Here is a 27,723-nt window from a genome sequence, read left to right as displayed (position 1 = left end):
TGGCTAATTGAAATTTTAAAGCAGTCATAACCTACTTTTTATGTCATGCTTAACAAGAAACCCCAGCTGTGTATCATGGAGCGTGATCCAGGCGTAGAGGAGGAGATGCTGGCAAATTGTGGTTCTTGGATGAGATGAAGGTAGACCAGGAGGGATGAGAGACCCTGTGGACTGGGTGACACCTACTGGGGCTTCTGGGGAAGGATGGAGAAATTGGGTTACTGTGCCCAGGTGGGGCAGGGGAGGGCTGGAACATGGGCCTTGGGCTGGGGGTGTGATGATGAAGGAGGTCTACTTGGTTGGGTGTCCCTGTGGGAGAATTCCCTGAGAAACAGAACACACCCATGGCAGGTGTGACCTGCCAGAAACCCTCACAGCATAGGAAGGTCCTTGCTCTGGCTCCTAAGTGGTATTTGGAGCTCCAGAAGGAGTTTGACAGCCTTGAACTGTGGAAAAGGAGGAGTGCAGTGGGAAGGAAAAGCAGTGGTGGAGGAGGAGGAGGGCTGCTTGTCTGACTTGTGTAAGTGCCTCTGTTCTGCAGCATGGCCCCAGGGGGCTGTGGCAGGCAGGAATTACTCCTTAGCAGACAGGTAGGTGGAAGGAGTATTTTGGAGAAATGCAAATGGTGCAGAGCAGATTCCTGGGGTAAAGTGCACAGCCAGGATATAAACCAGGTAGGCAAAAGAAGCACTTGCTGTTCAGATACTCTTGGGGATTCAAGTGAGGGGTCTCTCTTCTCTGTCTGCCTTGTTCCACATGCCCTCACTTCTCCCCCCTCCATTTTTTTTCCCAGTTAAATATGAGTTTTTCTATCTTCTTTCCTTACAAACCCAACCTCCATGTTACCTACCCATCACATGCTATTTTTATGCTACCCTGTGAAGGGGCAGGCTGTCTTTTCCCCCCATATCCTCAGTTTTCCAAATTGTGTATATATATATAGCCACTGCAGGCATTCAGGGTTATATTCTCTCCCGTGCTGTAAGCCTGATTCTGCTACCTTCCCATGTCTTACCCAGGCTCATACACCGTGGTGGCTCAGAGACATCTGCTCTGTGTGCTGATGGACAGCCCCTACCAAAGGAGAATTCCAGAGCAGGATGTGTTGCTGTGCCCCTGCCTGGTGTTGACCTTCTCTGTAGGTTCTACTGAGGCTGTTGAGACTCTGGTTGACTCTTCTTCTGCACTCCAAATGTTCAGATTAGTCTTTTTGCTAAGTCACAGATAAGTAAGGGTGTTACTGGATTTCAGGGCTACTTCTTCATAGCTTTGAGAGGCCTAACATGATTTATCATTCTGTTAAAGAGAGAATAGTAGTCTGCATAAGCTATTCAATCTGTATCAGGCTAAAAGAATTAAAACGCTGAATTACATTTTCAGTGATAATGTATGGTGATAGCCTTTGTCCAAGAGGGAGAGCTAATTGAATATATTAGAGTCTGAATTATTTCAAAAAGCTGCTGTTAGAGCGAGACTTACACTGTGTATAAAGGGAGGCATGTTCCAGAGGCAGGGATCAGTTACTCCTCTTCTCCCCCCATTCAGCACACTTGTATCGATCTGAGGCACAAAGTCAGATGAGATGACAAAGGGTATTTGTTTGAGTAGCTAAGTGGTTGCTCTGTAGTCTATTTCATAGTAGGGATGGAATTAGAATTGGAAAAGATGGAGAGATATTAAATGTCAGTAACACTAAATATTGTTTGGGTGTTTTGCTCCTTTGAGATAAGTAAAAAGCTCTGGAATTGGCTGTTGCTTTGAATCAGAAGCATAGGGAAGCAGATTGTTGTCTGTTGGGGTTAATTTTTTATTTGCTACCACAGAAAGTAGGATTTCTTTAGGTTACTTATGAGTTATCTTTATTCTTGTTCCTCCTCTCAAAGTAAAAGGAAAATAGAATTTGTTTCCTGGTTTTGGTTGTTTGTTTTTTTTTTGTTTTTTTTTTTTTCCTGAGTGTGCATGTATGGCAAACATGGACATAGTCTTACAAATGAAAAATCAGCCTTCCCATCTCTTCCCACACCCTGTGCTCTAATACATGAATTATTGCCATTTCTCCCCCATTTCTAACCAAGCTCACAAATGTCTGACTAAAATAAGCTTCAGGGGTCTAGAGATCTGTTTTCTTCAGTGCTGAAAACCACAGCAGTATCCAGAGGGCTTAGATATTGATTTTGACCTGTGCACATAACGCTATCTCATCTCTTGGTTGCTAAATATGGCCATCTGTAGGAAAGGTCATGTTCTCAGACCTAATTAAGAAAACCAGAGGAGACAAATGATGGAAATGTGTAGTCCTAATGATGGCCTGACAGAGCTGCCAGGTTACTGGAGATAGGCAGAGCCAGGTTGTGGCATGGCTGGCTTCAAACAAAGTGTCAAGAAAGAAGGCAGTGCTTTCTGCAGCGTTTGCCTCACAGTAGTGATAAATTTGGTTCATTGCCTCCACTTTTGGAATAAATAATTTATTTTTTTTGTCTGTTTAATTCTCTTTCTTTTAATGGTTAGCTTTTAGTCTCCTGCATCTCCCATTAATTGAGATGAAGCCTGAACTTTAGCAGTTCCATATGAGAGAAAAGTGCTGAAAAACTTAGGAAAGATTTGTGCCAATACTGAATATTTCTCTTTTTAAAAATAGGTAGTAAGTAGGAAGTAAATTATCCTGCCTTTGAGCCTAGAAAAAAAATCTTAATGCTTGGGTTAAGTGCATTTTCTTTCTGTACATGTAGAAAGTGAATAATGGCCTAAAAAGTGAATACTGTCATGTAGATTGAATCTATTACTAAAGCACTTGTGCTACTGCAGCTGTAGGAGGTGGGGTGAATGCAGCATTTTAGTTATTTTCTGCAGTTATTCATGCTGCATCTTGTTTGGAATGGAAAATTAAGTATTTCTCACGTTTTTGGGGGGGCAGGTGGGGTGACCTCAGTTCCGTTTTATGGCTGTTCTTTAAACAATTTGTATTTTAATTTTTTTCTAGGTGGACTTTTTTAGTCAATGAATTGAGCTGAATTTAATTTTACATGGCAAATGAACAGGAGCAACTGCTTTTATCTGTACAGCATCTATCACTGTGTGTCCACTGTTACTGTTCTTGGACCACAAAGACACAAGGAACAATAATGGCTCTGCTTTTCAGCCCTGGTGTTTTCACAGTGCCTCTGTCTGTTTGTCTGGGTGTGGAAGTAACAGCACAAATCTTGTATTGTCTGATTGAGAGGTGGAGCCAAAACAGGGATGTCCTGGATCCTGTGTTTGGGAAGAAGGCTGCTTACATGCTGAGGTATCAGTGTGAGACCAGGGGTGCACTCACAGTAGATTAGATCTTGCAGAAAGCAAGGAAATACAGAAGAAAACCTGTGTAAATGTGCACAGTATATAGTGAGGAAGTCTAATTAATGACAAATTATACATGGAAATTTGCTTTTGGCAGTACTTAATGGACAAACTTATGAAGCCTTGGCTTTGAATATAAAATACGGGCACTGCTTTCCTCTGGGACTGAGGCTGATCTGTTTTTCTGTTTTTGGGGTACAGTTCTACTCTGCAAAGAATGTGTAGAAGGAGAGGGAGGGAAAGTGGTTGTGTTTATTATTTTAAGAACTTTTGACATTCAAGTCTGCTCAGTCAGTGGCTATGGAATAATTTCTTCAGTGTCTCAGTGCCTTGAGCTTCCCCTTTGGTTTGGAGGGGACTGGCTACATTTTCTTCCTTTTTTATGCAGCAGCCATCACTGGCAATGAGAGTAAACCTGCCAACCTATGAAATATTTATCAACATCAATACACAGGTATCAGCAGTAGAATTTTTTAGTCTCATTCAGTTGCTTCAAAACATTTGAAATACAAGTGTGTGTGAAATTCAGTATTTTCTGACATACTTGACCAAGTGCTGCATGTTGAAGTGAGCACTGCACCCAAGTTCTCTCTGTAAAAAAATATAGTAAAAATGTACTATGTGTCTGTTCTGGCCATATAATAGATTTTTAAAAATTTATTTTGCATAGCCTCAAGGAATGTTTTCTGTTGGATAGAGTACCAGTAGTTGCAACTGTTGGGATAAATCAGATGCAGTAGAACTCCATGGAACATTACTTATCCTTTCCTTGGCTAAGGAAAGGATACATTCCTATACAATTATACAATACAATTTACAAACGTATACATTCCTTATGGTGATGTGAGGGAGCCTGCTTGGGACATGCAGTGTCATTTCTAGCTCTTCATGAACTGAGGTTTTCCTGTTTCCTTTGGGCACAAGGATCTCTTCATCTGCCTCTCAAAGCTGGCAGGAGCAGCAGACCAAGAGGGTGGGACACACATCAAGAGAAGTAAATTGAGTTCAGGCTCCTTTGCGTGACATCATGGAGCCATCTGTACGATAAAAGCATAAAAATAATCTGCACTGATAAGAGCATTAAAATGGACAATAATCTAAAAGTACAGTTCTATTTTGGAAAGTGGTAATCTGAAATTGTCAATTTTTCAATCCAACAGATCTATTCCAGTGAGCATTAAAATATAATTTGCTAAATCTTGTGCCAAAAAGTACTGATTTAAAGCATTGCAGGACTATCTGATTTTTTTCCTTACTTTATAATCTGTGAAACAGTCTATTAAGTTTCAGTTGTTTGTAACCATTTGAAATTCTTTCACTTAGAAATTTTTAAGAGTTATATGCATAATCATTTCCCTGTGCAGTTCTTGCTCTTGATATCGATCCATTTAGGATAGACAAATCCTTTCCTTTGAGGAAAGCAAAGAGAACACTGTTCACACTGAAATAAAAATAAATTTGAGGTTTTTTTATAGAGCTTTTTCTGAACTTTTAGAATCTCACTGGCAATGCAGTCAGGTGAGTATTAGGAGTAATTTGAATATTAAATGTATCCTTCCAGTGCCACCAAATCAAGTATATGTTTCTTGTAAATATTCAAGTTCTTCTTGTACAAAAAGCCTAATTCTATCTATCTCTGGTAAGAATTTGGTAGAATCAGTTTCTCTCAAATGATGCAGTTCAATCCCATTTAATTTTTTTTAATAAAATTTTTTTAGTGAATTCTACAAGGGAAAGTAGGATAAGAGAATGCTTGAAAAAAGTATTTTGCCTTAGACTTTTAAAATCTGATTTAATGTATTTTAATTAGTATTCCCAATTTTCATATCCAATTTCTTGAGCTCCTCTTCTGTGATCCTTCTTTTCCCCAAGTATTTCTAATCCTTGACTCTTTTTAATTTTTAATTCTTAATTTTTAATTAAGAATTAACCAAACTCTAAGCTATTAAGTCCTTCCTAAACCATTATTATTTTTTGGCTTTGGTAGGACTCATGCTGACAAACAGCATTTTTTGGGGTTTATTTTTTAATCACAGGGATATGTTTAGTTTGAAGAACAGGTTTTGCACCACTGCTTTTGAACATAAACAAGCCCACTTTCTTGGATGTTGGGGTGGAGATTTTGAAGCAGTGTGTGATTAAAAGGCTTGGGTTTAAGACTGAAGCTAAAAGAGCATCACTGCTGGAGACCTCTCAAAATGAAAAAAATGAGTGTTTCACTGCTAAGGTTTGCAAAGAGAACAGGGAGAAGTGGGCATGAGCCCTGAGGGAAAAAGCCAAAAGGCTGTATTGTAATGTCAGAGTATTTAAAATGCAGAGACTAAATGTGCTTGTCAGTCTAGGACTTTATCCAATTCTAATATGTGGTTATAATTTTTTGCATTTTCCGCTTTGCTTTTCCTCTCCATACTGAGTGTTCAGAAATACCTGCTTTCCCTCCCCTGGAAATTAAGGTCTTTTGTGTCATATTCTCAGAATTGGCACTGAGGCTTTGCTCCAGTGTTTACAAAACAAAGCTGGGTATGGAATGAATGGGAAATGGAAATTAACTTACTTTGTGTAGCAATTTTTGTATCAGCGACTTGAAAAGTTTGGCTTAGATATTCATTAAAATAATAGTTCACTTGCTCTCTTCTAGATTTCTGGAAATATCTCTGACTTAAAGGAAGGCTGCTTTCTATTTTCTTTTTTTTAATCTCTCTCTTTTTACTCCCCACCCCCTGGTTGCATTAGATCTTGTCCAGATACTTAATAGAAATTGCTGGTGTGTTCCCAGGTAACAAATTACATCTGTCTCTGAAAATGAGTCAATGTAATCATGACAAATTCATGAAATAAAGGGAAAATATATTGCTGCAGTCTTGGGGAACATGAGTCAATATACTTTATGTAATTATTTAATAAAACATCTTTTCTAGTGCACTGAAGCAGCCTAAGATACTGAGGCAGTTGTATTTATGCAAGAATAAACAAACTTCCAGTAAAAGCTGGTGACCAGAAGTATGCAATTATGCATTTCCAGAAATACTCATTAAACCAGTCTGCTTAAATTTTAATCAGACTTCTATGTATGAAACAGTCTTGGTAAGAGGAAGTAAAAAAAAAAAAAAAAAAGGAAGGATTTTTATGATAAGCTATTCAGATCTTCTCATGCTCCAAATGGGTTTGAATTTTTTAATTTGACTTCTTGTGCAAATTTGTATAAAAGTTAACAATACAAAATCCTGCATGCTGGCTTAATTCTGTTTCATGGGAGCCATATTATTTTCAGTACAGAAATACTGCATTGATATCAAAGCTGTCATAAAAAGGATATAATTTGGGGATTAGTGAGATATTTGAAATATTTAAGCTTTGTGTAGTTCATATGAGAAATGTCAGAGGACTGATTATCAGTGCATGAATTTGTATAGGAGAGTGAAGTCACAGGAAATGCATTGTAGGAAATAGGAAAACTACAAATTGCCAGGTACTGCCGGTATTTTTTGGCCTTATTTATCTTTCTGATATGTCTGAGCTAAATATTGTAATCTCTGTTATATCTGAGACATTACATCTGACATGTTGCATAAGAATTCACAGCTGGATATGGAATAGACAGCCTGTCGTTTGAAGTTTTTACTAAGGTATTGGTAAACCTGTTCAAATAATCTGAAAAGGGAGTTCAGAGAGCACTGCACAAGATGGTAGTGGATGAAGGCAAGGGTGCATATATTCATCCCTGGAAAGGGTCACTAAGTTTTTTGTGTTTTACAGTTACCTGGTGACTGTCTCTTTTTTGTGGATCACCTTGTTTCTTTGGAAGCTGCAGTTATTGTTGCTTTCCCACGGATTGCTAATGGGCGCTGTTGTTTGTCCTTGCAGGGCATCAGCAGCCTGTTCAGCTCCCTCAAGGTGGTCAGGCTGCTGCGGCTGGGCCGCGTGGCGCGCAAGCTGGACCACTACATCGAGTACGGGGCGGCGGTGCTGGTGCTGCTGGTGTGCGTGTTCGGGCTGGCCGCGCACTGGCTGGCCTGCATCTGGTACAGCATCGGCGACTACGAGGTCATCGACGAGGACACCAACACCATCCGCACCGAGAGCTGGCTCTACCAGCTGGGGGAGTCCATCGGCACCCCCTACCGCTTCAACGCCTCCGGCTTTGGCAAGTGGGAGGGCGGGCCCAGCAAGGACTCCGTCTACATCTCCTCGCTCTACTTCACTATGACCAGCCTGACCAGCGTGGGATTCGGGAACATCGCTCCCACCACGGATGGGGAGAAGATCTTCGCTGTGGCTATGATGATGATTGGCTGTAAGTATTAGAGATTCTGTCTTTCTTGTATTGAGAGAGAGTGGAAATTTGCCAGAGTAGAAATCCATTTAGGTTTAGTTGAGATGTACATCTTTGAGTTAAGTCTGTAAGCTTGCAAACGTAGGTGTTTAGTCTGACTGCCTGTTCTCATAAAATGCCTATGCTGGGAGAAACTGCTTCAGCCAAAGGACAAGAGATGGGGGGGGCAGACAGAGAGAGGGCAAACTGACCCAGGAATTCTTTCTGGTAAAGAGGAATTAGTGGCAAATGTCACACGAAATCAGTAGAATGAATACATATGAACCCATTGTGAAATTGCATGCATGTGTATTTGAGAGGGGGATGAAAAAGGAACTGGAGTTCCCTGAGGTAAGCATGTCTTTTGAGGGGAGCAGTCCCCACATGTGTCCAGGCTGCAATAAACATACCGGCTTTGCAGCTTTCACAAAGTTGTGGAGTTTGTTTGCTTCCGCACATCAGTACACAACACCAAGTAGCTGCATGTCATCAATGCTGGTTTCATAAGAACATCTGGAACCCTGTAAATGTGATGCAGCTAAAAATATTTTTGGTGGCAGTATATATTACACACTTTCTTACCAGCTAGGTTTAAATAGGAGTATTGTTGTGACTAGCAAAAATTCAGTGGTTTTGGAAAAAATATTCTGTCCATATCATCTCAATATGCTCTTGTAATATCCATGAAATGCTTAAAAACTGAAGTGTTAAGAATTATTGCACCTTTTTGCCTCCATTTTAGTTATGTGGTAAGCTCTTTTCATGTTGAGAGCTGTATACATTTGATAAGTGGGAGGAGGTCTGGGAGCATCATCTTCTGAGGGAGAGAGAACTGGGACTCTTTAGGAGCCACAAACTCCGCCGTGGGCTGAGCAGAGAGACATATCCTGAAGCAAGGGGGATGCTGCTGTGCTTGGGCACTTCTGGCTCAGACATCCTTGTTAGAATGGGTCCATGTTGCCAAGCTGTCCAGCTTTTGGCCATGTTGTCATTTCAGTGCAGGATCTGCATTCAGAATGCCTTGAGAGCTACTTGGAGTTAAGAACCATATGGTGGCCGCTGTTAAACTAGGTCATGGTTTTCTAGATGAGGGTGGAGCTTGAACCAAATTAAGGAAAAAAATCTGCTTTGTCCATGGGAAAAGTTGTTGTTGTATGGAGAAAGATAGAAGCTTCTGTATGGTAACATTGCATCCAGAGGAGGAGAAAGTCAATCCCTGCTAAGCAGAAAATTAAAACCAAGAAACTCAATTAGCAGTACAGTGCCTGCTGCAGAAATGTGAACTTTTGATTCTGATGTGTCCTTTTACAGCAACACTGAAGTCACACACTGAGATTATGTGTGTAGCCTTAAGTCTGCTGAAGGTTAGTGAAAAAAACTATCAAGACAAACATTGTTGGTCACACAGGGATTGGGATATTTGAGCTATAAAGATTGTTAATTTTGTTTTTCTAGCTTTTTCATCTGCCAAGAGTCCCATCATCCTAATAAAACACCCTGTAGGAGAAGGGAAATTTATATAAAATATGGATAAAATTTTGCAGTTTTCTCATGAGAAGGTGCATTAGACAATTTAGTGGTGTAGCACAAATCAGGCTTCCAAGCATATGTCCTGATGAAGGTGCCCATTTGATCAGGAAATATCCTGATCTTTGGCTTATTGTTATGACCATGATACTAGGTAGAACAAGAACGGCTAGTATGAATCAGTATTATTATTTAGTACTATGAATAATGATTAAGCATAACCTTCAAAAAGTCATGAATGTACGTGGGGTTATTTTGGACTTGCACCTGTTCCAAGCTCTTCATATGACAATGTGGCAGAAAGAAACTGAATTTATGCATAAATAATGTTCATTTAGATGAGCAGAAAGAACATGATAACCTTTCTTTTTGTGTATTTTATCCTCTGCTCATTTGAATAGCAATAAGTGCTGTATCAAAAGACTAGTGGCTTAAACAACACTGTGGCCAGCTAAGCTTACAGTCACAATTTCATTAGCAAGATCACCTTTGAAATTTTTACTTTATTTTTATTTCTGAAAGAAAATTAGTTTTCTGGAAATGGTGAAGGAGAAGGTGAACATGTGAGAAAATGCCTTCAAGCCTGACCTTTCTTGCATGGGCTGGGTGTGAGGCTGTCCTGCAGCAAGTCAGGGTGCAGTTCATGGCAGGGACTTGCCCTCCACTGGTGGCTGTCACAGAAGCTGCAGCTCTGTGGGTCCTGGATCAGTTCAGAGTCGCAGCACTGCCTTTGCACCCTCCCTCTGATTATTGGTATTGATGGTTTGGCTTCAGTTTGCTCTACAGGCTGTGCCTCCATGGTTTGGTAGGGGCACTCAAGAGCTGCTTCCCCGGAGTGCAGATGTTGGCATCAGGTAGAGGGAAAGGAGGAGTTTGCTTTTAGAAGTGTGTGTCCTTCCTGCTCAGAATTATTTTTAATCCAATGGATTTGATTGTGCAAAGTTCTTGTGCCTCTGGGAAAGGCTGGTCATGGTGTGTACATTGCCAGGTGTGTGGTGGCTTTGCAAGGCTTTCAGGTCCTTGTTTCTAGCAACTTGGTTTCTAGTTTTGTTTTGGTTTAGTGGATCTGTAGCTTGAATAGTTTCTGAAGAAGAAAGGTGTGAATGGTAGTGATACTTTTTTCTTTGATCTTGGATTGTTGTCTGTTGAGCCTGTGTTTCTGAAGAGGACTTGTTGTGTAAACAAGTGTTTTTAAGACTTGCACTGCTGTCTTTTCCACTGGCAAATTGACAGAAGGGTTTGTGCTACAGTAAGTTCAGGCCTGTGATGACATCCAAATGGGGTGTTTGTGCCAGAAAGGCTCAGAATATTAGAGATATTTGAAAGCATAAGCAGTTTATTATTAGTGTCTTTCCATGTGTCTTTAGTATGCTTGTGCCCAGAGGGATGGAGTTAACTCTGTAATTCCATCTTCCATAAGACAAAATGTGGTTTGCTCTGCTGCTCAGCCATGGGTATGTCCCTTTCTGCTCACTGCTTACTTCCTCTGTAGAGCTGATCCTGTGGCAGAATTTCATTTGTGTTGCATTGGCTCTGTAGATACACTGACCACCAGTAGTAGTACTTTGCTGTGATACCAGATAGCTGTTTAAAAAAGTAGGCAGGACCACTTCCATTTTCTCTTTTATTCAAGCTTTTATTATGGTAAATAATAAATCCAGGTAGCTTTTAATGAAAAATTTAGAAATACTTTAGTGAAGCTGTCCTGAAGCAGTGGGAATTCTGGCTGAGTTGAATGCAAATGTTGACCCAGTAAAAAGTGTAATGTATGTAGCTTGTAGGAGGAGTGGGTACATGATATTAGTTGTGCACAGACACTGGGAAGGCATCATTGAGGTGAATAAGCTGTGTGTGGGCATTGAGCCTGTGGGGCTGGATTTGTTGGTTGTGTTTACACTGGGGACAAAGTTTAAGGAAGCCTGGCCTTGTGTCAGCAGCCCTGGTCTCTGCTTCAGGGCCTCCTTCTGCAGGGAGGTGTTCTTGTGCTCTCCAATGCAGGGATGCACATGCTGTCCTGCTGGCCTCATTGTGGCTGCAGTTTTCAGACAGAAAGTGTCTTGCTGTTGGCTATTTTGATGTGGGAAGGTGAAGCCCTTAATTAGATTTGTGGGGGGCTGTGGCACACTCATAACCCCAGGGATCTTTTGTCACTTAGTCAGCTCCACTGGAGGGGGTAGGTGAAAATTGCTCTTGATTCTTGACCTCAAATAATGCACATCTGTTTGGGTGGATCAAGTTATTTTAAAATAGAGATGAAATACCCAGTGGCTGCTTTTAATGATTTCTTTTCTGTGGAAGCTTGTGTTTCTTGTTACTGTGTAGCTGCTTTTTCTGAACATATGTTGAATTGTAGTTTTACAAAGGAAAGTATCTTCACATCTCTGATCTGACCTGCATGGTTTTGCCTCACTTTCTTTATTGAGTGTATGTGTGTGTATATATAGAGAGAAGGATGAGTTACTAGGGGAAGTAAAAGCAATTAATTCCTCAGCTTCATTTTAAATGAAAAACATATTTGCTTATCCCTTTCCACAGATGGCCAGTAAATTGCTAATTAATAGGGAAGATGTCTACAGACAGATCTTTCAGTGAGGCTGACATTACATAAAACCAGGCTTAAAACCACTGTCTGGGTCTGCAGAAAGACATATATTTTCCATTTTTAATACTTGAGAAAAAAAAAAGAAAAAAAAGCTGTTTCAGTTTTTGATTTCTTCCCTGTGGAGACATATGCCTTGAAATTACAGTCTTTATATATTTTTCTCAGTGATTCTGTCAGGTTGGGTTGGGTATTGTTTATTTTTCCTAAGCACTAGCAAAAATCAAGAGTACTTTCATTTGCAGTTTTTGTATCTGGGCACTGTGTCAGCAATCCCCTTGCTATGCAGGTGGAGTAGGGATGAGCAGTTCTAAAAATGCTTGGCATTCTTGACTTTTGACATAAAATAATACTGATGGATTCTTGCCTGTTTGGATTTTGAGCAATGGAGCAAAATCCATCATTTGTGGAGCCTTTTGTTGATGTTTTCAGTTGCATTAAAAGATTCCAAGTTTTTGGTGCCTGTTTATGCTAAACTCTCCTTTGTTAGGTAGGAACTTACTGGAACTACAGGGCTGGACACATCCAAAATATGAAGGAAAAGGCACATCTTTGAATGCTAAACGAAATCACAAATTCCCCTGTGAAACACCAAGCAGATAGTGAGAGGGATCATGGAAAAAGACAAAAGTAGGAGTTAAAAGGTCAGACTCATGAACATGCATGCTTGCATACCGTGATGAATTGTCAGCCACTGAATTCATTAATCAAAACAGTCCAGAAACCCAAGCCACTCCTCTTCTGCATGATGTGGTGTGCAACCCAAGCATCATGCAGTCCTGCAGCACTTCAGCTGCTGTTTCTGATTAAGGTAGACACAGGTCCCAGGAGAATGGAGTAGCTGTCCAGCTTTGATCAGCTTTGTCTGTGAACAGTTTCTTGCTCATTAGACAAAAAACCCACCAAAACCAAACCAAAAAAAACCACCCAAACAATCCAGAAACAGGAATAACATTCAGTAAATGTGAAAACATAGGCAGTTTTGTTTACAGCACTATTGCTGAAAGGAACAATAGTGTAACCATCCTTGAGAGCTTTAAGAAAATTTTGGTGGCAGGAATCATGATGCACAGGTCAGTGCTACTCCTTCACAGTCTCACAGAGCATTGGTGTGCTTTAGTGACCTCCAGCACGGTAAGAAGTGTTTAGTGACTCTTGTGAACAAGAAAAGTGAGCAACTGATAAAAACTAGACTATTGTTATCAAAACACCCGGACAAGTTATGGAGGCATGGCAGCATCATGTTTGGTGATCTTCCTAAGGCACCATTTTCCCCTCATAAAGCAGGTCATCAATTGAAAAGCAAATGGATCTGGCCATTTACTAAACATGTATCTAATGACAAGAGAAACAAATTTAACCCTAGAACCCCTTCTAGGTGGTGGGGGAATGTGTTGGAATCATTTTTGCTGGAAGCTGGTGGTCTGAAACTAAGGGCCAGCTGTGTGCTTAGTGTTAGGTTTGCTGAGGGTATCATTAATGGCTGCAGCACAAAGGCTTAGTGTTAGGTTTGCTGAGGGTATCATTAATGGCTGCAGCACAAAGGCCTAAGGGATTTTAAACCCAAAGCAACTTGCTCTATGTTCAGGGGCATTGCCAGTGCAGTGTTTTGGGCTTGGGGACATGCTAGGAAAGGAAAAAGAAACCTTGGCTTGCAAAAACTGTCTCTTGAATTCCTGGTATTTGTCACATCCCTGGCAAGATGACAAAAATTCCTCAGATGTCACATACCTCTTGCAGGCTCCTGAGACTGCAGATGGCAGCTCTATGCTTTCTATAGGGCTGATAGTTTTGCAATAATTTTTATTCTCATCTATCTTAGCCAACAGCAACACTACTCTAGCCAGTTAATTCCTAATTTAAAGGACTGGATTTTAATTTTTTAAAATTTCTTTTTAATAACTATGGCCAGTCTTTATAGTTCTGTTCCTCCACTCCTCTGTGCTGTGCCTTATTACTTTTTATTTGATGTTAGTCATGATATTTGAAGAGATGGTGTGTTACTGCTGTAATTGTTAAGCAACTATTTAGGATATCTGAATGTTATTTTGCTTGGATGTTTTCTCCACTAGAACAAACCACCAGAAGTGCTCTGGATGTATTTCTGTGCAAGTTTCAGCAAAGTGATAAGGCTGGCAGAAAAGTGGGTAGAATTTCTCTGTATGTTAGAAGAGGGTTTAACTATTAGGGCAGGATTTGGTTTTCACCTTTCATCTCTAGAGGTGGAAATATGTCAATTTTTCATGTTCAGAGTAAAGAATGAGTAAAATCATGCAAAAAAACCAACCCAACAAAAATCCAGCTCCAAAAAGTCAACAACAAAACCTACCAAAACCTCAAAGTCATTGTGACAAACAGAAATAAAATGGATAGACAACATTGTTTTTGGCTTTTTGGGTATATAAACAACCCTTCAGACATCTGAGTCCCAAGGGATGCAGTTTCCAGTGGAGCGTGTAGGTATTTCTCATCGGTAAGCATGGGGTGTGCTGGGTCGTGGTGGCACTTCCAGCCCCACTGATGAGCCTGCACAGAGTCACATCATTGACATTCAGTGCAGACAGGACATGGAGGAGAGATGCCATCACATCTGTAAAGGCTTCACAACTCAACAAGCTCCAAAGTCTTAGCTCATAAAAGCTGCCTCCTCTTTGGGTAAGGATGTCCAGGACCTGCTTGTTTTTTTTTCAGGTTGCTTGTACTGAAGCACAACCCAGTTCCTCAGGACTCTGTATTGGGACCAGCCTTGTTTAATATCCTTCTGAATAATCTGGATGAGGGGGTCAAGTGTACTCTCAGCCAGTTTGCAGAGGACACCAAGTTATGTGGCAGCCTTGATTTGCTGGAGGCCAGGAAGGCTCTGCAGAGGGATCTACAGAGTAGACTGGTACAGACTGGATTGATGTGCTGAGGCCAGTGGTGAGGTTCAGGAAGGTCAAATGACAGGTCCTGCAGTGGGATCACAACAGCCCTGTGCAGCTCTACTGCCTTGGGGCAGAGTGACTGGAAAGCAGTCCAGCAGAAAAAGATCCAGGGGTGCTGGTACAGCGGCTGAGCATGAGCCAGCCTGTGCCCAGGTGGCCAAGGAGCCAATGGCTTTCTGGCTTGTACCAGAAATAGTGTGGCCAGCAGGGCAAGGACAGGGATTTCCCCCTCTGTACTGGGCAATGGTGAGGCCACACCTCAAATCCTGTCTTCAGTTCTGGGCCCCTCACTACAAGAAATGCACTGAGGTGCTGGAGTGAGTCCAGAGAAGGGCAACAGAGCTGGTGGAGGGTCTGGAGCAGAAGACTCATGTGGAATAGTTGAGGGAGCTGGGGGTGTTCAGCCTGGAGAAAAGGAGGCTCTGGGGAGACCTTATCAACCTCCTCAACTCCCTTAAAGGAGGATGTAGTCAGGTAAGGGTCAGTCTCTTCTCCCAGCTAACAAGTGATAGGATGAGAGGAAATAGCCTCAAGTTGCATCAGGGGAGACTTAGGTTGGATATTAGTAAAGATTTCTTCATGGAAAGGGTGTTCAGGCATGGGAATAGAGTGCCCAGGGGAGTGGTAGAGTCACCATCCTTGAGGTACTGAGAAGACGTGTAGATGTGGCACTTGGGGACAGGGTTTAGTGATGGGCTTGGCAGTGCTGAGTTAAGGGTGGACTCAATGATCTTAAAGGTCTTTTCCAATTTGAATGATTCTCTGGTTCTATGATAAAACACTTGTGTTAAAATCAGAAAAAACCTTTAGGTGACACCTATCTAAATAGCAAATTCCTACAAAAATTGATAAAGGAAAGAAGGGTATATGGGAGGGAGAGATAGAGACTGGGGGAAAAAGAGGGTTGATAGAGAGAGGAGCCCTCCAGAGTCAGAGATTGATCCTCATAGAGGTGGTGATTGATGCTCGATTTATTTCACATCTGAGGGTACATTAAATGGGAATACAGGGTTCTTGCGAGTAAGAATGCATAAAACTAGTTGCAAAGTATTATCTATAAGACAAAAGAGCTAATGTATCTTTGGTCACGTAGCATAGCTTGGCGAAACTGTTAGCAGAACGTTCTGCTCCATATCTTCTCTTCACAACCTTAGAACATCCTGCTTCACATCCCTTTTCCTGGGGTACATCTTGGCAAAACTTCTTTATATTGTTTGCCCAAGGGCAGCATGTCTCTGCTATCAGGCACGTATGCAGGGTTGTGCAGCTTGTTTCTATCCAGTGTCTGCTCAAAATGCTCTCTACAATTGTCTCCAGGCAAAGATGGACTCAAAGTTGTTTTTCAGGTTCACCACACAAGTGCTGATGCTGTAATAAATCTGTCTTAGCTAATGACCATGGCCTTTGAGGAGTGGCCCATTCATAAGGAGTTAGTCCTCTCCTCACCCCAACACATTTCAAAGCAAGCAGTAAGAAAGTATTTTCTGTCAGTGTATTAGTATGGTAATACTTGGTTTCCTAGCTTGGGGAAGCTTAAATTAATTCTCTGTGAGATGTTATTTCTTACAAGGCAAAAATTAGTAACCAGTATTCCCTTTCTTGTTATTTAAAGCATATATGATCAGATTAAAGCTAGATTAAATTATTGCCATTAATTTTTGGGCAAACTATAATTTGGAAAGGGCAAGGGTAAATTGCCTGTGTTCTTATGGCTGTAGGGAAAAAACACCCATAAATGTTGCAGAGCTACATATCACATACCTTTATACTTTATGAATTGTCCCTTGATATGTTATCTTGCCATAATGGCTAAAAATTTCTGGCTGTACTTCAGCCTAATAGAACTAGAGAATCACCCTACTTCAGAATATACTAGAATTTAGTTGCTAGAATAGTCCCAGAATATAGTCCATATCTCTAGCAGAACTCTGCAAATCCAATCAGGACAATTCCTGAAGTGAGATTTTTCTAAAAAATTTCTAATTCTCAAGGTTTTTACAGTCCATTTCTCTTCTGCAGAGTTAACATTGCTCCCCAAGATATTGGACAACTTTTGAAAGAACTGTAAATGCAAATGGAGAAAAAATAGATTTGTTTGACAGGAGAGAAGATGAAAGCTGTGAAGTGTTAATAGTTTGGTTTTTCCAGGATTTGAGGAGAGCTCACACTACAGTAATGTTATAGATAATTGCCTTTTCTCTTTCTTTTACACAGCATTTCTAAATTTTGTCTTTTAACTCTTTAATAGGAAGGAGAAGGATAAGGAAAATAAGTAGGTGTTCCAGCTATGGATATCTTTCTTTTTCACCTGATATCTTTATATCATGTGCAGCATTTTGCTTTCTTTAGACATTTCTAACATTACTTCCTATAAGTAAATTTAAAACACTGATAGGCTGGCTTTATCAAACTTTAATCAGAGTGTGCAACTAACTTGTTTTAAAATCTAAAGGAACATGATTAACACAAGTTAATTTGTGAGAGAAAGATGTGAGGCATCCAGAACATGGACTGAGATAGCAGAGGAATATTTAAAAAAAAGAATATTTCAGGCAGGAACCAGGGGATAATTTGCAAGATCAATATTTTGTTCCCTACAATAAAACAACGAATCTGCAAGAGACACAGTGCTTTGCTGTGCAAGACACCAAACCTTGGAGTTCAGTATACAAATTTATTCTTAAATTGCTGAATTACACAAGTGCAGTCTAGAAGAGGGTGGTTGGTCTGTCAGAACTATATTATGGATTCCCACTTGTGCAATTGGCTAAACGTTTGCAACATACAAAAAGCACAGATTTTTCATTGTCCCTGCATTCCTGGGAGGCCTTTCCTTAAGCAGCCAACTGTAGTGCTGGAGGATGGCAACGCTGGACAAGGATTTGATTTTACACAAGTCCATTTCTGGCTGAGAAAAACCCAATTAGATACGCATGGGAGGGAAAAACAGTAAAATAGCACATCCACCCATGTGACACATTGTGCCATTTGTCATCTAATGTGTGGAATATGATGGAAGTTCTGAAGCATCTCTTAAGCGCTTTTCACTTCTGCATCAGCTTCAAAAAAATTGTATCGTTATTTTAATATTTACATTGTTGTGCAGTTATTTTAATATCTACATTCTGCTGGACCCAAACAGGCCTGCTGTAGGTTACAGAGTGTTTGAGTGGAAATAGCTTGCCTGGCTGGAATGTGTGAGTGGTTTATAGGTGATGCTATGACCTTAACCACTTGGATAAGTGATCTCATGACATCTTGAGAATGAATAGAGCTTAGCTGTGCTTACCAGATCAGTGAGTTTCAGTGCATTTGGCTGCTTTTATATTTTAAAGGAAGATTTGGCTGTTTATAAAAGCGAAAGGGAATGTTTTAGAGGAGGAAGAAGCTGCTGTGGGTCATATTCAGTCAATTTCTTGGAGTTGAAAGCTCTGAAATGCACTAGATCTGAACTTGAGTTATTATCTGAAGCCATATCCTATCATAAGCAGCAGCCTGTTGTAAGAAATTCTGATCTACTGAGAGAATATGGAATATATGTAAAAATATCAGTATCTTTTATCCACTGTGCAGCAACTCTTGCTGCTACTGGTGTGAAAAATGTGGAGGGAGACAAGTAACATATTAATAGGTCCTTTTGCCTGGAAGAAAAGTAGAAAATTTATTCTTCTAACCAAGGAATTTGGCAGCCAGTAGGTTCTGAAATCTCAAGTGCCTTACTGTAAAGAATGAAACAGTTGAGGTATAAAGGCCTGACTTTTCTGACTCACCTCAACATGATTAGGAATGATTTTTTCCTTCTTTAAGATCAAACCAGTAACTGTACCAAGTGTTGTGGAATTCAGTTTTCTGATGAGATGATAGGCAAACCTTGCCTTCCCCGTCCCCATCCCAAACACAAATATGTGTTGGTTGATGGGTGCTGGTGAGCAGGATGATTCAGGGCTGTGGTTTGGTACTTCTTCACTGTTTTTGCAGGGATCCTGCAGGATTTTCACTACAAAATGAGAGGGAATTGGAGAGTGGTAATATCTTCTAAGTGTAACAAGGCCAAATGGAAGGAGGCAGAATTGGACTTAAGATAATGAATTTCTGTCTTTGAACTTAAATGAGAATTTTTTTTCAAGTTATTTTCTGATAAAATTAGGATTTACTAGGAAAGCATGAAAAATAATATTGGAGTTTTTGGGTCATCCTGGTCCACAAAGGTCTTAAATAGTCTCAGAGCTTCTAGAAACTTCATCAAGTGAATTTTGAAAACTGTGAGCTTATTTATTACAGTTGTATGACTTACTGACAGTTTGTGCTTTCAGTACAAGTTTTGCAAAATATGAAGTAGCACACTTGCTCCAATTTTGAACTAACCCTATCCTAATGTTCCTTTCCAAAACCTTTCCCCTCTTTCATATTCAGAAGGCAGATGAGTGGAATTTCATCTTCTAAGGGTCAGGCCTGCTGTGGCACTTTGTGTGTGTGGTCCTGGACAGGTCCTTTTGCATCAAACACACAGGTCTGGCACTGATCTGGTCTTGGAAAAAACCCACTATCCACTGAGAATAGTTCATAGAACTGCATCCTAAATCTCATGTTTGATTTCCACTTCTCTTTCCTAAAATGGACCCCCATTTTTCTCTCACTTCTCTCTGTAAACCTTCATTTCTGGGCCTGTCACCACTCTGAGCTTTGCCATCCCACACTAGCAGCAGCATCCTGGCTTCATTTTTTTTTCCTCACAGAGAAAATTTAATAAGAAACAAGGAACCAGAAAAGATACTCAATTTGACTTGTTCTGCCCCTTTGATTTTTGAGAAGGAAGTTGTTATAAATTGTAATTCCTTGAGCTTCTCATTCCTTAACCATTTGCTGAACTTCAAAATTCTTGTTGAGTTTCCTGCATTTAAATCCAGAGGGAGGGAGGAGAGGGGAAAGGAAGGTGATTTCCTGTATTGCAACAGTGCAAATAAGTTTTCATTGCCTGATTCACTTCTGTTTTGAATATTTTTGATTCTACTTATTTTTTCTTCATAAAAGCCCTTCTTTTCATGACCTAGAAAACTACAGAATCAATTTTATCAGGAACTAAGTATGCCAGAACTAAAGATTTTAGGAACTGTCTTTCTCACACTCCTTGCAAATGAGTTGACTGCAGGTTAGTAATGAGATGACAGCTACAGAATGTGTGAGGGGGGAAATGGGCATTTTTCTGGAAAGGAGCCTTGTTCCATATGAATTTAGCAACCTCCTGTCAAAATCATAGAGGAATTACCAAACAGGGAAACCACTTGGAGCAAGCCACTGTGTTGTGTAAGTGCTGCACAGACTGTGGGCATTGGAAAGGAGAAGATGACCTATTAATGTGCCACCCTGGCCCATAAAGCTGTTCTGAGCCACTCATGCAGTGAACACAATGTCTAATAGTGCTCTGAACCTTCATGTATCCGGTGAACTGAGGTGACTGGAGGCTGTGCCAGGTGCTGTCTGGAAGGGGCATTGCAATCCCACTGCTGGTGTGACATGGGGGAGCTGAGGCCACATCGAGGTGAGGTGTTGGCTGTGCTGTCACCTTCCATGACCTGTTTTCCCTTCTTTGCCATTCTTGGGTGTTCAGAGTCTGTGCAGGGAAGTGGGGAAGGACCTGCCTCATGTTCCAGATCCTGCTGTTTGTTCCCCATGCTGCATGCTTTGGTGTAGGTGTTTCCAAGAGGCACCTGAGAACAGAGAGTCACCTGTGGATGCTGACAGCATCTACATACACTGCAATGTGCCATCTGACCAAGAGGCAGCTTTCTGGGAAAAAAGGAAAAGAGGAGAGGGAGATGAGTCAGATTTTTTTTTCCTCTCACTGATATAAGAGAAGACAGCACACTTGTTGTGAAAACTGCAAGAGTCAAATCAAAACTTCTCAGTGTGTGTAGAAGTATGAGAACAGCAGTAGCTGTGAGCAGAGATCTATATGACACTGCCAGGCACCTTCTGGGGAATGACTGGAATTTGCCAAGTAGCTGGATGCTCCTGTTTTCCAGGGATGGCATCAGAAGGTCCTTTCAGGCCAGTAGAGCTGACTGCCTGCTTTTTTGGGCTTCTGCTGGTCAGTTCCTAAGTGCACTGACAGGTGTGAGATGGAAGAATGTAGGTTACTGAGATTCCCTTGCTTCCTTTGCTGTTATGGTGAGGTGTGCGTGGGTGAGCAAAAGGAAGAGCAAGTGTTGAGAGAGAGAAATAGAACTTGAAGTTGACACTAAGGTTTCTCCTTTTCCTTTACAAACTTTTAAACTTCTTTTTCTACTGCTTTCCAAAAAAACCCAGAAACTAACATGGTGCATGTTTAAGATGGTTGTTTCCTCATGCTGGCTACAGACCTGTAGTCCAAAATATGGGCAGTATTTCTCTTCTTTGGCCCTTGTGGCTGAAGGAGTGTGGGTTGAAGTGTGATGATGCATTAAAGCAAAGACTTGAAGAGGGAATTTGAGAGAGCGGGGAGGAAAAATGCATGCTGGGGCATGAGGTAAGTATGGCCAGTTGACTGTGCTGATTTTATCAGGTTTGATATTGTACTGTACAAAGTACATGATATTCAGATTGTGATTTTGCCAACACAGAAAATATCTCCTTTCATGAGGGTGCAGTTCAGGTCCAGAATGGAGTTATCTTTTATTCATACTCAGCCTTCAATAATACAGAAGACTGGAGGGAAGACTACTGTTTTATGGGACCATTGTGTTGTATCACTGGGCAGCCACACAGAAGAAAATGCTCTGAGTCATTGCCAGTTTGGTTTGAAATGGAAAATATGATACAGCAGGCAGCAATATCCAAAAAGGTATGAATGGCTCAGAACATGGAGTTCTGGTACAGCTGCAAGGGTCCAAAGCACAATGAAATGGGCAGTTCAGCAGTGAAATGCTGGGGTAGGTAAGACATACAAAAACTGAGGAAGGTGAGGGCAACCACATTTCTCAAGCAGTTTGCCTTCAATTAGGAAGGACAACAAGCTATTGTGAAGCTTGTCTCCTCTTGCTTTGGGGGACTAGCTGTGGTAGAACTGGTCTGGAACAGAACTAACTCTCCAGCCTTGCACACTCTGCACAAACAGAATGTTGAATCAGTGTTGATGACACAAATCCCACCCTTGTGGCAGTAGTTTCATGTTTTCCTTCCTACAGCTGTTCTGTAAGCAACATCATGGCTCCACTCACTCTCCAGAGTTTTAATATGAGACAGTGTCAGAAGGGGAGGGAGCAGTGGGGAAGAATTCTGGGAAAGCAACTACATGTGAATGAGAAATATTTCCTGTAAGCTCTTGATGTTGGTTATTGTCAGGGGTTGGGGGCAGGATCTGTAGGCCCACACTTTAAGGTCACACTGGAGATGGCTGAAGAGTTTGATTCATTTTGGGTAAACGGGCAGTGAAACAACCTGCTTCCCAGAAGAAGGCAGTATAGGTTGAAGAAAGAAAAGAACTTAAATCTGAGACTGCTGTGTTTGTGCATGTCTGTGTGCTGCTAGTGCTGCTTTTTCCTCCTTCAGTTGCTGCCTTAACCTGCCAGAGAATATTGCTTTATGCATTTAAGAGAGGAGTATCTGGTTTTGTACCATTTTCTATGCAGCGATGCACAAAATGGTTGATACACAGTAATGTGTGCCCGAGGCCACACAGCCAAATTTCCTGCTGGTTGCTAATGGCAAAGTTTGTCCTTCAGTAGCTACACAGCAGTACTTCTGTTCTAGCAGTTTTGGAGGGCTTTACCATCAGTTGCCAGCTGCCTGGTGAACCAGGGCACTCCTGTAAAGCAGGGCTGCTTTCCCAAACAACCTGCGCTTTAATTGGTTGGGGCATTTTAAATGCCACAGGATTTCTTGCTGTGGTTGTTGGGCATTTTAAATGCTTTGTTGCTTCCCTTGGTTCAACAGGCTGTAGATCCATCTAAAGTGAAAAAAGAGCATTTACTGTAGTTACAGTAAATCTGAAGAAGCAGAAATCTGCTGGGAAACAGCAGATTTCCCCCAGTCTCTGCTGAGCCCAGGGAGGGTAGGGGAGCAAGGTGCTCCTTGGTGCCCCCGTTCTGAATGGCAAGGTCCCCTCAGAGAGGGAGGGCAGCACAGAAATGTTCCAGCTGAAGAAAATAACACACAGTCCACAAAACCTATTTACCCTAAGGATCAGATTTTACTTTTGCATCAATTTCTCCTCTCGTGGCTTCGGCCATGCTGTTCCTCAAGTGTTCTGGGAAGTGTTGCAAAGACTTGACCGCATGAGAACTGCCAGTGTTTCGAGAGCTTTTGCAGTAAAGGAAAAAAAAAAAAACCAACCAACTTTCACTAAAGGGCTGAATTTCTTCTGAACTTAACTCAAAATCTCTGCTTGCAAATGCACTTACTTTCCTCATAGAGATTTTATAATTATGTTGTCAGTTTTATATGTTCAAGGAAAAAATTGCCCGTTGGAGGAATTAGAGACTATTCTGTGTGCTTTCACATCGTCTTTTTTTTCAGTATTTTTCATGGGTGCTTGATAATTTGTGGTTTAGCTTCAGATTTTCCCTACTTGGTACACTGCAAACCTGACTTTATGTTGCTATGCCCCTGAGGCACAATAGATTTATAATTTATTACCTTTGTTATTATCACACTTATAAAAAACAATGAACCTGGCATTAAGAATTTTAACTGTGTCGGTGACCCACTGGAAAACTCTGACCTTAGATAACAGGAGACAAGAGAGACATAAGAGTATATGATTTTTCAAGTTATTAGGGATTCACATACCTGTATATCAATGGCACTTAAGCAGAATGTTTAATAGAGAAAATGGACATGAACTTTAAAAGTTAAAATGGGAATTAAAAACTGGAATAAAGAAACCTAGCAGCACAGGCTAATCCTGCCATCTTAAACCCCCAAGTTATTTGCACTTTCAATGCTGGCAATAATATTTCTGGTGCTGTCAGGTAGGGGCTGCACCTTGCAGATATGCACGTCTGCCAATATCAACAGATAAGGTTAGTGCTGATATCTGGGCAACAACAAAACCATACTGTGCTTCTGTGTGCCTTGTGTGTGATCTCTTGTGCTCTTTCTCTGTAGTGAATACCCTGGGTCTGCTGTAATTCAAACTGTGGACCTTAAAAATCACACTCAGATAAGCAAAGAGAGCATAACAGCTATGATAACAATTATTTATCAGAAATTGGATGGCCAGCAGGACCAGGGAAATGTTCATCTCCCTATACTCAGCACTGGTGAGGCTGCACCTCAATTTCTGTGTTCAGTTCTGGGCCCCTCACTACAAGAAAGACCCTGAAGTGCTGGGGTGAGTCCACAGAAGGGCAGCAGAGATGGTGGAGAGTCTGGAGCACAAGACTGATGAGGAGCAGCTGAGGGAGCTGGGAGCATTAAGTCTGGAGAAAAGGAGGCTCAGGGGAGACCTCATCCCTCTACAGCTGCCTGAAAGGAGGGTGTAGCCATGTGGGGGTGGGTCTCTTCTCCCAGCTAACAAGTGACAGGATGAGAGGAAGATGCACCAGGGAAGGTTTAGATTGGATATTAGTAAAAATTTATTCACGGAAAGGGTGTTCAGGCATGGGAATAGAGTGCCCAGGGGAGCGGTGGAGTCACCATCCTGGAGGTATTTGAAATATGTGGATGTGGCACTTGGGAAATGGTGAACATGGCACTGCAGGGGTGGCAGTTGGACTTGAGGATCTTTAGGTCTTTTCCAACCTCAACAATTTTATGAGCATGTTCAATACAGCTTGATTGAACCCATGTCTTCTCATTAGAATGGGAAAACAAACACAACCCAAAAACAAAGAGCTTTTTAACTGATGGCTTTGTTCATTCCACAGGCTGATGATGTGCATTGTGTTATTCCTTATGTTCTGAGTCCTTCCTACTTATTTATGATTTTACTGCTATTATCTGTCTGCTGTCATCACGATAGCATTAGAACAAAATGTAACAACATCTATAATTAGGGTTGTCTACACATTTTCTCTCTTTTTTCCATTTGACTCATGTTTGTAACTTTTGAAATCTTTCAATTTTCAAGTTGAGATAATCAAGGTCAGCCATTTCTGAGAGCAAGGGTGGTGTTTATCCATTTTTAAAAAATGATATTTTGATCTTCAGGGCAGGTATATAAGAACAGCAGGGCTGGATATTAAAATTTGACAGCAAGAGAATACTCGTAGAAGAGAATTCTTAGAAAAAACCCAAGCCTTCTTTCAAGAAAGATACCAAAAATCTAAGGACACTTAATAGTCACATACTGGAAAGTGTTGATTTGAAAGATACACAAAATTATGCAGTTATTGAGATAGCCATATACATAGTTTAATGCCAGTGCAAGTGCTGAATAGACATGAAAATTATATGTATTGCCTTCTCTGGATGAAACCCAAGAGAATGAATCATGGAAAAAGATGGGCGTGTGTAGGACCTGAAAGTCACTGCTCTGGGAACAAGGTAGGACATGCAGGCACCCTTTAGCTGCCAGTGCCCACAGCCCAGCCCACACACCCCTGGGCTGTGGGGAAGCACCCCCTGCAAGAAGCAGCGTGGGCTGGCCCCAGCTGTGGCAGCAGGAGCATCTGCTGAAGAAATGATGCTGCTGGAGCCCAGGGCAGGCTTAGGAGCACCTGGGAAAAGGTGAGGGGTGATGGACAGGTGGAACTTTTAGCCAGTGGGTAGTATGTACCTGCTGCATGAGCTGGGCTGGTCTTTAAGCTCTGCCTTTGTAAGCTTGCCTCAAACAGCGCAGCTGGGCTTTTCTGCACGGGGGTTCTGTGCCTGACCTTGCCCAAGCTGTGCTGCTGTGCACAGGTGCTTTTTAGCATGTCTGGTGTTCAGCCAAGTGTGACTTGTTGCTTTTTTTAATAAAAGTTGAGGCTTTTAAAGTGTTTTTGTTTGCTGAGATCCTTAAAAGCATGCTCCTTTGTGTCTTCTTTTGGGGAGTAAATTATTTTCTGCTGTGTTTCACTCTGGTCCACTCTGCTTCATTTCAGGCACTGATTTTTAGATATTTGGGACTGGCCATAAGTGAGTTAACTGGTGATGCTAATTGGTGATTAACCTAATAATGGCTTTGATTATGTTAATTAAACTCTTGTCCCACATGGCAGCAGTTAAAGCATTTGTCTTCAAGCTGTCCCTCAGCTGGGGTCCTTCTGAAACCTGCTGGTTTGTGTTGGCAGGGTTGAGCTCTGAGTGTGTGATACCAACACAAGTGTCAGCACCAACACTGTTCTCAGTTTTTTCCCCTTTAATTTTAAACTTCCTTTTGTTAAAACCCTGTGGTAAAAATTTAAATGTCATTGGTCAGCTTCTGTAGCGTGGTTCTCTGGAAGTTCTTCCAAGTGTAAGTGTTCTCCAGGGTGAAGGGAGAGAGCCTATGGCACCTGCATATGCTAACCTGCATTTTGGTGCATGTATGCACTTCATGGGACGCCAATGGATGCTGGACACACAGATCATGAGACAAAACTACAGCAGTGCACTAAACATGCAGCTGGGAAGGCTGGGCCAGGTTATGGTTTTCCTGAAAGCAAGGAGAGAAGTGGGTCTTCTATATGGATTGTTAGCTGACAGAAAACAGTGTGGCAATGAATACTTCAGCAAGAAAAGACGGTAACTGTGGTGGAGCGAGTTGTGTGGCAGCACTGATGCTGCTGCACCTTTTCCAGAATAACTGAGAGCTTTTAAATTTGAGTAAGTAAGCAGATGTTTCAGACTGGCTTGTCCAGAGCTTTGTAGCAATTGCAATAATTTCCATGCTGCTTTTTTAGCAGGCTTTCATCCAGTCAGAACAATCTAAGAAACTGCAAATGCAATGAAAAGGGAAACTGGGAAGTTCCATGCAAATGTATATTGTATGGAAACATAGATTTTGCTGACACTGCCCTGGTACCATAGCTTTTAATGCTCAGGGAATGAGTACAAAGTACTAATGCAGAAATTATGTTGTCTTAATGCTAGTTTATTGAAATTGGTGACAAACACGTACAGAAGGATGAATTTAGCTTTATGTGTGTGTGAAACTAGTATTTCTACTTGCAGAATATTTCAGATTGCCCCCATTTTGTGGTTTTGGTCTTTTGGGGCATTAAGAAGCCCCATGTTGTTTGGATTATTTCAGCTGAGGGTGCTCTGCAACTGGAAGTATCAAGCCTCAGGTCAGAAAGATTGCTTTTCAGAACTGAGGAACATTTTAAATTGATGGCACATTTACAGTGAATACCTTTCCAGAAGACTGAACAGCACCAAGCCTACAGAAGCCCATTCCTTTAAACAATGCCTTATCCCTTGTGATTGCTGTGACGATTAAATAACTTCGGAGTTGAAAAAGTTTGAATGGCATTTGCCTTGAGCATTCTTGTGCAGTGTTTTTTTAATGAGCTCCCACACTGCCAGCTTGCAACTTCTAATACTTAAAGCTTTCTTTGTGCTTCACTCTTATTGCAGTGTTGATAAATTGGGTTTAAGATTTTTATTTGCAGTTGTCCTTTTTGTGTGAAGTGTGAAACCATGCATTAAGGCAAGGAGAGGTTTTATGTTTGTTATTGCTTAATTCTGTTCTAACTTGAATCTAGCTGGAAGTCTAAATGTACTAGAATGTAAGTACAAGGGCAGAATAATACAGGAAGGATAAAAACTGATGATCTGAGGATAAAAACTGAATGAACCCTCAAAGATTCCAAAGTATTTTTTATGACTTAACAAAATGTTTATATATTTTAATGAAAGTGCTGTGACAAGACGTTACCACTATGCACTACTGTTGGAACTGCTAAAAGGACATTACTCTTATTTTAAGGCTGAGGAAGAGGAGACTGTATGAAGTACCAGCAGAGGGAGTCAGGACTGGCCATTAAATGCTGGAAATTTTCAGATCCCAGTAGTCATCATCTGGAAGCAAAAACATATTGTTAATGTGTGAGGCAAAGTAAAAAAGGTTGCCCTTAAGAATCTTCTGCCTTTTGTGTGATACATAAGTATGTCTTTTCCCCTTCAGCATTTGGATTAGGAAT

General features: G+C 41.1%; 1 protein-coding gene across 4 annotated transcripts in view; it reads left to right on the top strand.

Moving 5' to 3' along the window:
- Positions 1–27,723, top strand: part of KCNH1 (potassium voltage-gated channel subfamily H member 1) — a 182,522-nt gene that overhangs the window by 43,851 nt on the left and 110,948 nt on the right. For all 4 annotated transcript variants that reach the window (XM_064709047.1, XM_064709046.1, XM_064709044.1 and 1 more), the window contains exon 7: positions 7,201–7,630. In XM_064709047.1, coding sequence (XP_064565117.1) covers positions 7,201–7,630 — 430 coding nt within the window. The remainder of the gene's footprint in view (positions 1–7,200; positions 7,631–27,723) is intronic.

This window comes from Zonotrichia leucophrys, chromosome 3 (assembly GCF_028769735.1).
Source record: "Zonotrichia leucophrys gambelii isolate GWCS_2022_RI chromosome 3, RI_Zleu_2.0, whole genome shotgun sequence".
In the NCBI taxonomy this organism is placed as follows: Eukaryota; Metazoa; Chordata; class Aves; order Passeriformes; family Passerellidae; genus Zonotrichia; species Zonotrichia leucophrys.
The sequence above is the reverse complement of the archived record's forward strand: the minus strand, read 5'-3'. Positions and strand labels throughout refer to the sequence as shown.